The sequence below is a fragment of the Paramormyrops kingsleyae genome, chromosome 9 (assembly GCF_048594095.1).
Source record: "Paramormyrops kingsleyae isolate MSU_618 chromosome 9, PKINGS_0.4, whole genome shotgun sequence".
Taxonomy (NCBI): domain Eukaryota; kingdom Metazoa; phylum Chordata; class Actinopteri; order Osteoglossiformes; family Mormyridae; genus Paramormyrops; species Paramormyrops kingsleyae.
Window position 1 is genome coordinate 22,550,083 of NC_132805.1, and position 10,194 is coordinate 22,560,276.

Here is a 10,194-nt window from a genome sequence, read left to right on the forward strand (position 1 = left end):
AATGGAACACGGAAAGAGGTTTTATATTTTCCCAGATCGTATTTTTATATGATTAGCAAATACATATTCATTTATAAATGTTTTTCTTTATTTGAAAACTGTTGTTTAGTCTATCACAATGGGCACCAAGAAAAGTCACTAAGAAACTAGCTTTCAGGAGAAACATGAATCGTGCAGAAATAAATAAATAAATAGCCCAGACCTAGTCCCAAAGGAGAGTAAAGATACTTTCATCTGCTTAGTAGGATGTGGGGGTGCCTTCCAGGGGAGTGTCCTCTTGTGGTCATCTTCATGGTGGGTGATTTGAACCAAAAACCTGCTGGAGAGGGAGCTGTTTTGGGGGAAGGACGTACAGAGATTTTGTAGATTACTGAGTTCCTCTCTGCCTTTTGCGTCCCTCTTTTCTGCTTATAAAAGCACAGGGCACAAGCCAGTAACCTTATTATTCTTGAGTGCAGCAAATAGCAAAAGAATCCAAAGGAGAAACAAGAATGATTTGGGGAATATGCATCGTGTTACTGCTAGCCCCAGTACTGACAGGTAAATCTACTTACGTGAGTTATTTAAAATATTATATAGTATATTATTTATTGGTTTTGGAAATATATAATGGGAATTACTCTGCATGTGAATGTGTGTGTATATAGTACTGTGCAAGTCTTTGGCAATCAAGTAAAAAAATGTTTAATGCAATTTATCTGGGTAGTAAGTATATATTTCTTGTGACAGGGTTTAACATTAGAATATATATAAATCAATACAAAATAGTGACACAGTAAATATTAACAACAACAAAAGGTTGCTGATGTCTTGATAGGGCTAGTTGAACACCGCTTCAGTTCCCAAACTTCTCTGCAGAGCAACTAAGCTATTCTATGTATTTATTAAATTTCACCACCTGCTTACTTAATTTTTTAGTTAAATATCTCAATGAGTTACTGATTAGCCAAATATGATGTGCTAGTGGTGGACTAGTGGTCAAGTCAAGAAATAGAGTATGTATTGCATGCATGGGGTGACTTTGGGAGAGTAAGCTGATACACTTTGACAGATTTACACCAACTTTGACAGATTTAAACCACCAATCATTTAAACATATATTTTTTGACTGCATAAGACTTTTGCACAATACTGTATACATTTACGTCTTACATAAAAAAAGCAATCCTTGCCAAATTCTTTTACGTTCTTCTCAAATTAAAAGCAGCATGTATGTAAGACACGAATATCCCCATATCTCCCAGATGCCCAAATTGATATCCATGCTACCTCCCAGGACTATGAAGTGGGAAGTAAGATACTACTGCTCTGTAAAGGTTGGTGTATGCCATGCACAGTAACTTTAAAAATGGTGCTTATAACTTTTTGTACTGCAATCATGATTATTAATGTTATCTTTTCTTTATTTCTGTTGCACAGTTAAAGTGTTACATCACTAATTTTTTAAACTGCAAAATCAGTTCACTTACACAAAAGCTCTATGTAATCTATGAAGTATTATTTTAAGTTTATATGTTAACATTTTTAAAATTTATAATTAAAAGCATTCAGTTTAAAATGACTGAAAACACAATATTAGTATACGATCTATGAAGGACTTATAAATAAGAATCATATCTATTTTCATAAATTACTTGTTTCCATACATTTACCAACTATTCATGGAGGTAGGTGTAATTTAGACAATTTAAATTTTATACTTCGTTGTAGTCTCAGCACCTTAACATATATCATTTGTGAATTCTGCAGTTTTGCACAGCATTACTTTCCAGTTGTGTCATTGTGACTGTGGTGACATTTTTCAGTCAATACTGAAGCAGAATGTATATGGCTGAAGGATGAAGAGGAGATAGATGAAGATTGGGTGGAAAGTAAAAAACTGGACGAAACTTTATATCAACTGACCATCAAATCTGCTACAATGGATGACATGGGCCGCTACACTTGTAACTGTAAATTTGATTCTGGACTGAAGAACAGCACAGAATTGATGATCTATGTCTACCGTAAGGCTATTGTAACACCTCATTTCCTGCTTTCTACTTGCTAATAGACATTTTTTTTGCTTTATTCTGAATTGTTGAAGCAGGGTCCTAAACCAAGTTTCCCAACATACTGCAAACCCTGCATTGTGTGAGGCGTTAGTTGTTGGTATTGTTGTTATCTGGCTAATTTGGCAGTGTATCAGTGTTTATGTGCTTAGCCCCTCTTTGCCATCATCAGCTTCACCCAGTAATTCTTTTTTTTATACAGAGCGGCCCACATTTGTTAAAACAGCAACTTACTATGAGTTTTTGGAGGGAGATGTGGCTGTTGTCCCCTGTATTGTGACAGGGCAGCCACAGGTTGAAGTGAAGTGGAAAAAGAATATGGCTGAAAGTAATGTAACCACTGACTCTGATGGTAAGTGGGTCTTTCAACTTTGAAACAACGCAGGGTGAAATGGTATTTAGTCATTACTCTCCCAGTTGTTGGAACCTCCTACCAGTGAAGATGAAAAATATTTTTGAAGTTTTATTCTCTCTTGCTTTCACATAATTGATGTGACCAGCACTTTGTCATTTTTAATATGTTTCATGTTTTTTAAATTTTCATATTTATTCTTATGCTTTTACTTATGTCTGTTTGTACTTTATGCACTTTATCTCATTTTCTGTAAAGCACATTAAATGACCTTTGTATATGAAAATGTGCTATACAAATAAACTTGATTTATTAAGGTCTGCAAACATATTCTTTCACATTGAAATCCAGGCCTGTAGCCAGAAATTAAATTTGAGGGGGGTCCAGCAAATTTAGAGGGGGTTCTAGTTAATTATTTTACTGTCTGGCTACATGCCTGTTGGGGAGCAATCAAATTTTGGGGGGGTTCAAACCTGTAAGTTTACTATGTGGCTCTGTGCCTGTTGCAATGGATGAGTGAGACCTGCTTAAGCACCACCAAAGATGTCCCTTTAGCAATCCATGATCATTGTAGACAGGTTATATAATTCATACATTTCCAACACTTTTGAACCCTGTAGCTCGAATAAAAGTCCTGGAGAACAGCAGCTTACAAATCAATGGCGTTCAACGGGAAGACCATGGAGCTTACAGTTGTGTGGCCAGAGTTCCAGGTCGCCCCATATCTGAAGCCCTTGTCATCTCTGTTGTTGTCACCGGTGAGCTGAGAATAGTCTGCTTTAAAGAACATTTTATGGTTCCAGATGTATTGTTGTGTTTGTTTTAAAAAGCAACAAATTTGCTAATTTAAACATGTCTAGAGCTACTGTAGATGCTGGTGGTGATGATAAATCTAAACTTTACAATTGTTTCTTAAAGTTTTTCAAAGCGAGTGTTCTTCATTAGTTCTACACTGTAATGAATTAGTCTAAAGATCCCGATTGGTACAGAAGAGTAATAAAGATCATCAAAACCAAAATATAATCCACAATCTTTACTCCAATGGACAGGCTATAATCAGAACACAGTGTTTTATTTGCTGCTGTTTATGGTCTTTCCTTCTAGCTTCTCCGAAAGTACGGATTCAAGAACGTGAGAAAAATGTTTTGGAAGGACCTGAAAATAATGTGTCCATTGTCTGTTTGGTGACCGGTGAACCAACTCCAAACATAACTTGGTCTAGGTGAGTGCATAAGCTATATATTACAGACTCAGTTTTTTTAGCATTATTATTCTGAGGTACATCTTTATAATTACATACAGTAGTGTAATATATAGTATAATTACCACTACTCAAAACACACATTTGCATGGGGTCCCTGTTTGGCCAGAAACAGTCACTACACTAATAAATTACCACATTCCTTATTTAGCACATGCTGAAGCAGCATGTTCTGCTAACAAGATAACTAGGTGCTATCTTCTGACTGTACTCACTAGCTATTTATTTCATTTTTGAAATATCAAAGTGACTGTGAGTGGGGCCCCAGAAACAACAAACCCGCCCTGATCACATGCAGTATGTGTCTAATGTGATTATTTACATTTTTGTTAGTTGAAACACAGTGTCATTTTTACATATATCCTCCTGAGACCTAAGGAAAAAAGTGTCCTTCAATTTTAGGTTATTTGTCTTTGGAGTAAATAAGACATCTTACAATTTATTTTTCAATTTTATTTTTAATTTCACAGCATGTCCTCTTTAGTGTACAATAGGAATAAATATGTTTCCTTACATCAGTGAAAAGATAGATGCAAAAACAACATGTCCACTACAGTGGACATAAATGAATGGGTGGGGTCTCAGGAGGATATAGCATGTCCCCTTACCGTACATTAATCTGAGATATTGTACATTCCTCATCTATTTATAACTTTATAACTCTTGTCGTCCTTATTAATAAAAAAAAATTGCCTTTTTTAGCCCAATGTTGTCAAACACCAGCCACTACATATTCAATTCAGACAAGAGCGAGTTGACCATCACTTCTGTGGACTTCAGCGACAATGGAGAGTACATATGTACAGCTAGAAATAAAATCGGAGCACAAAACGCCAGCTTCAAGCTAAATGTCTTAGGTAACGCACATCAAACACTGAATGAACACTCCAATTCCCAATCTCTTAGCCCTATTTTCAGTCACATTCAATCACTATAATTGATATAATTGTGTTGGTTTGACTTATATCCCATTCCTACCCTAATGTGCATTTCAGTCTTTGAAAAAGTGAACAGTTAGCTGTAGAATGCACCAAAAACCTGTTAGATTCGTTAGCTTTAAATATCAAATATATTTGTCCCTCATTTTTTTTAGTACATCCTACTATAAACCTGACAACAGAGAATATGGAAGTGAAGCCCGGACACCCTGCCTCTGTGACTTGTCAAGTTACTGGACGACCAACTCCCACAATTACCTGGATAAAGAAAAACACCGGTGAGAAACTGGTAAGAGGCAATGTTTATTTTATTTTTCAATCATCATCATGGCCATAGAACCAGTGACTTTAGTGTTCATTTCGTGTCTACCTGTGTGGAATGGTATGAATTCAGACCACCACCAGTGGCCGGGTCAAAGCTGTGGGATCCACACTGCGAATTGAGAAGGTGGAACCCTCAGATGGAGGCTTGTACACCTGCATGGCCCACAACACCGCTGGGAATGACAGCAAAGATTTCAGCTTAGAGAGTAAGATCTCTCTTTGCATACCCTGATAGTAAGACCTTATTTTAGCAGTATTCTGAAATTAAGTGTACATTCAATATTTCATTTATTTTTTTTTAGTCCAACCTAGTTTTTTTCATTTCCATTTATAAAAGACAGTTTATAAAAACTGAATTGAATTGCATATATATTCTGTTTCAGAACTTCTTAAAAAAGTGAATTATTAAGTGTTATTGACATATTAATTTTTAGTCAGTAATGTTTTTTCAATTCTGTTCTTTTACTAATAGTTTTCTTTGTATAGTTTTCCCTCTCCCCCTCTTCTCCCATTTCCCCTAAAAAGATGAATATATAGAGTAAAGTTTTTTTTTTCTCATTTTCCCCACATCACATGGTTCTGGGTTAGATGTGTTTAGATTGCTCTGTTACAGTCCGTATAATCTTCATTCCCATTCATCTGAATGTTGCCTTTTCAGCTTGGCCAGACACCCCTGCTCCGATCACTATCACTGCAGGCACCACATCAGTTACATTTTCCCAAACAGTCCCTGTAGTAAATGGAGGATCATCAATCACCAACTACATCTTAGAATGGAAAAAGGAGGGTGCAGATGAATGGACCCAGACATTAGCCCCATTTGAAGGTGGGAGTCTTATTTCAGCTATTCTATGCATCCTGGATTCTCAAGGACTTTTGTATCACCTTGTGGTCCACAGTGTCATCTGACTGATTTCCATGGTGTATGTTCAATATTCAGAAACTGTATCCATCACTTCTCTGAAGCCAAGCACTTCCTACTCTGTTCGAATGGCCGCCCATAACCGCATTGGCCAGGGGGAATTCTCCTCAGAGTATTCCATACAAACACTACCCGATGGTGAGTGTCTTGCCAAAAACCATCCGTCTCCTCTCCACTTGGTTTCAATTTGTTCCAGTTCACTGTATCCTTGTTGCAAGCTGAGCAACTAGATATCCTTGGCAGGTGCATATGTTTCATTTTCTATATTATTCTCAATTCTAAGACAAATATTGTTAGTTTGGCTGAATTTAGGAGGTCAAAACTATATTTTTTTATCGAGTTTGTAATAGGTTTCGTTTGTGGTTTTAAAATAATGATTAGCATTTTTAATCTAGTGGCCATACACATGGCAACTACCATTCTCCCTACTTCCAGCACTCACCCTTGACATTGCCGACATTGTCCTGTTCTGTTGGCTGCAGCAGAAGATGGCTAGCCTTTAGAGATAGCACTGATTCTAGTATTAGGTTGTGCAGTGTAGTGGTCTATGCACAATGCAATGGAGAGCTTGTGTAAAAGACAGTTGAGGTGGTTGCTGAGGCAGTTGAGAATGGTTACACAGGGAATGGCTATAGATCTTGCTGTTTCATATTTTGTGTTGCTGATACATAATCCATGAGAATGTATGCCAATCTCAAGATGATAATACGGCTATTGCAGATGAGACTGAAATCCCCATTTTATTAACCAGCGAAGGCAAAGTGGAAAACAATTCCTTCTCCATCTATTTCAAGCAGCTTGACAGTAGCAACATATCAATCATTCACTATTCTGTGCGGTACAGGAATGTAAGTACATTACATCCATGATTATTTTGTCATATTTTACATTGTCGTGAGATTTAATACTATTTCCTGCATTCCTGAATATTTATCATTCTGCTATTATGCAGGTCATGAAATAAGAATATGTACTATTGTTCTATCTTAAAGTTAAAAATGATTTAATGTTGTTACCTATTTGAAATTATTCTTGTGATATTAAAGAGTGATATCAGGATAAATTATTAATTCATTTCAAATATATGAAACATTGTAATATTTTGAAAGAGGGAAAGTTTTTTTTAACTCATGTTAGCTGTGCTGTTTATGTTCAATGCATGTCATTCCCTCAGCTCTCTGTCAATGATGACTGGAAAACAGAAACGCTTCCTGCCAATTCCACCAGGATCCTCCTAGCTAACCTCAGTTACAACGCCAGCTACCTTGTGGAGCTTGTTGCCTTCAAATCCACTGGCACTTCCAGACCCACTTTTTTTAACTTTACCACCCCCCAGCTTGCTACCTGTAAGGATTACAGACATGGAACATCAATGCTGCTTTCTCTTTACCTTCCTAAATGTCTATCATTCAAGTATTTTTGTGACATGTTGTTAAGTCTTCCTGAGACTAGGATTGACTAGGAGGGACCGAGTGGAGTTGCTTTAAACAAAATGGTTGGAACACAAAAAAACAAAAGAAACATGACAGAAAACATGACAAACCAAATGAACATCGGTTTACAAACGATTAAAATGAGGTCAGGCATCTCAGTTAGGGACTGTTTTGTGGGTAATGGAAGACAGAACTGAATAACTGGTTATAAGACACAGGTGGTCCCCCTTTGGGATGTTTACATCCCTCCATTGTGTTTTTTAGCATTTATTCAGCATTAGTGACTCCCAGGGGTCCTGTTTTCAAATAAAACCAGTCTTTGTGAGCTTGCTTTGTTGAACAACTTTTGAATTTACTGGCAACATACATTTTTGCTGTTGTCTTCCCCAGTGGTCAAACCCAGTAAGTCTGGGATGGGAAAAGCAGGCATGGTGGGCATTGTCATGCTGATTTTTGTGGTGATGCTGGTTGCTGTGGACGCCACTTGTTGCTATACGAACAACTGTGGTGTGCTGATGTTCCTGGCGGTCAAGCTTCTTGGGCGAAATGCACCTAAAGACAAGGGTCTTGAGCAGGTCAACGGGGAAATCTCCACTGTGTAAGTGTAGCCCAGTTGGATGTGTGTCTGTCGTGTTTGGGTATGCACAATGAGACTGGCAAGTAGTGTAAACTTGGTATGCCTCATGCACTGATGTTTTAATATTGAATTTGATACTTGCATTCATGTGTGTCATGAAACGTATATTTTGTGCAATATAAGGGTGAGGTTGTGTGTTTTGTGAATAAATGTCTATCATGTGTGTTTGTGAATGACTGACTGTTTATGGTTTGGTATAGTAGTACTTTCCTTATAGACCTTTAGCAAGGCCTTTAATTGCTCCTCATCATCATGTGCTCAGATTGCTCTCACCACATGTGTCTGTGTGGTAATGTGATAACTATCCTTCAAATTTGAGTTGGTGCCCATTCTGGTAGAGGTGCAGATAGTGACACCCTAAACCTAAAGCTGAGCTCTGCAAAAAGAGACACGCTTCAAATACGTATTCTTTACTTTATAGCAATGATTTGTAAATGTGCTTATTAAAATATAAAAATACATTTAAAATATAAATATGAAATATAAAAAAATACAATTACATTAACATGTCTAAAAATTGATTAGTATTAATTTAAAGGCTTTCTACCATTAATTTTAACAGTTTATCTCGGAAAGGAATAAAAACGTCATATTGCGCAAAATTGTTTGCATATATTGAGTGTCACAAATTGCATAAAATTCATAGAAGTTCAGCAATCATCTACGTATATAAAGTACGGGGAAAAAATAGATATATAATACATTGTATAATTTAAACTATAAATATTTTTGCACCCATTTCATTCATATTCCCATGAGGATATCATTAAATATATTGCACATATCATATGGTGCTATTTTCCTTTGTTGCATTTATGAAGGCAGTTTGTGTGACCTGTGAAACTGAATACTTGTTGTTCCCCTTTAGAATACTTCCCAGCAGTAAACCTTCCACAGAGGCATGACAGACCAGGAAGGATGTGGCCTAATTCACACTCAACATTGCTGCAAGTTTTTTAGCTGAATAATTTGTCTAAACACACACACACACACACCCACATACACACACAGACAAACACATATATATGTGTACATGTGTGTGTGTGTATATATATATATACACACACGTACACATATTACAAATGACTATATATTTATATATATTTGTATATAAAAAAAAATTCCAGATGCTACATCCACAAGATCGATGGATGGATGAACAAATTTATAATATATATGTCCTACAAATATTTTGCCGAGCACTTTTAATTTTTAAACTGTGTATGATGTATACAACCTAAGAGGTATAATAATTATAATTACAATGGTAATGGTATGATAATGAAATTATCTGTGGTTTTGAAGAGAGTTAGTAGTCATTTATTTTACTGGTAATTTAAACATTACCTCATACCTAGAATATGTAGGGAAAGATTTTAATAAATATTTTACACTTCAGATTTTTAAAATATCTTTGCATACATCTCTGGGTTTTAGCCAAGATTTCCAAATTCATGCACACTGTTGTTGGTTACAGTGCAAAAATTAGCATTCTGCTAGGAAAAAGTTGTACATACAAAAAATGTAAGATTTTTTAAATTGTTTGTTTACATTTCTTATTTAACTGTACTGTATTGTATTTGTGTATACATTATTTTATTATGTAAAATAAAAAAAAAACAATTTGCAACATGTGTATTATTTTAACTGAGGCAAACACGCAGAATTGCCAGGCAGAAACTTGGTCAGGGTCACGGTGTATAAGGCCAGTACAGCCGGGGAAGTAAGTCCTTTTGTTACGGCGCGTACGCGCCCGGAGCACAGACAAACAGGCAGGAATCCAGGGATAGGGAAAACGGGGTTTAATCGTAGACGAGGCACGCTACAATGCAACATAACATCAATGACCGGACTGGGGAAACAAACGGAAACGCGGACTAAATACAATGGACTAATGACAACAATCAGGAACAGCTGGTAAACACGGGGAATCCACATGCGGTTAATGAGGGGGCGTGGCACACAAGGGGAGCGGACGATCGGGACAGAACTGGACAGGAACAGAGAAGGCGGGTTAGGGCTGCATAAGAGAGAAGCAAGACATGCTCAGTAAGTCATCACATGGATCAACAAATAGGCTTGCCTTGCACTCCATGCAAGGCAGCCCAGGGGCCTCATGTATAACAACGTGCATAGAATTCACACTAAAACATGGCGTACGGACAAAACTAGGAATGTGCGTAAGCAAGAAAAAATCCAGATGCATAAAACTGTGCATAAGCACAGATCTACGCACATTCCCTTTATAAATCCGAATGAGCGTGAAATTTTACTTA

At 36.7% G+C, this 10,194-nt stretch overlaps 1 protein-coding gene across 1 annotated transcript; it reads left to right on the forward strand.

The window, feature by feature from the left end:
• Positions 1 to 371: 371 nt before the first annotated feature.
• Positions 372 to 9,548, forward strand: ncam3 (neural cell adhesion molecule 3). Its single transcript, XM_023804458.2, has 15 exons — positions 372 to 540; positions 1,245 to 1,316; positions 1,806 to 2,006; positions 2,254 to 2,403; positions 3,024 to 3,161; positions 3,508 to 3,625; positions 4,367 to 4,521; positions 4,758 to 4,891; positions 4,997 to 5,132; positions 5,585 to 5,752; positions 5,867 to 5,986; positions 6,569 to 6,696; positions 7,023 to 7,194; positions 7,672 to 7,879; positions 8,787 to 9,548. Exons 1-15 carry the CDS (start codon positions 492 to 494, stop codon positions 8,821 to 8,823), a joined length of 1,986 nt encoding a protein of 661 aa, XP_023660226.1. The 5' UTR covers positions 372 to 491; the 3' UTR covers positions 8,824 to 9,548.
• Positions 9,549 to 10,194: the final 646 nt, after the last annotated feature.

Coding starts and splice junctions, on each gene's coding strand:
- ncam3 (XM_023804458.2), top strand. CDS start 492: ATGATTTGGGGAATATGCATCGTGTTACTGCTAGCCCCAGTACTGACA. Junction 2,404..3,023: donor TGTAACCACTGACTCTGATG/GTAAGTGGGTCT, acceptor TGAACCCTGTAG/CTCGAATAAAAGTCCTGGAG. Junction 5,133..5,584: donor CAAAGATTTCAGCTTAGAGA/GTAAGATCTCTC, acceptor TTGCCTTTTCAG/CTTGGCCAGACACCCCTGCT.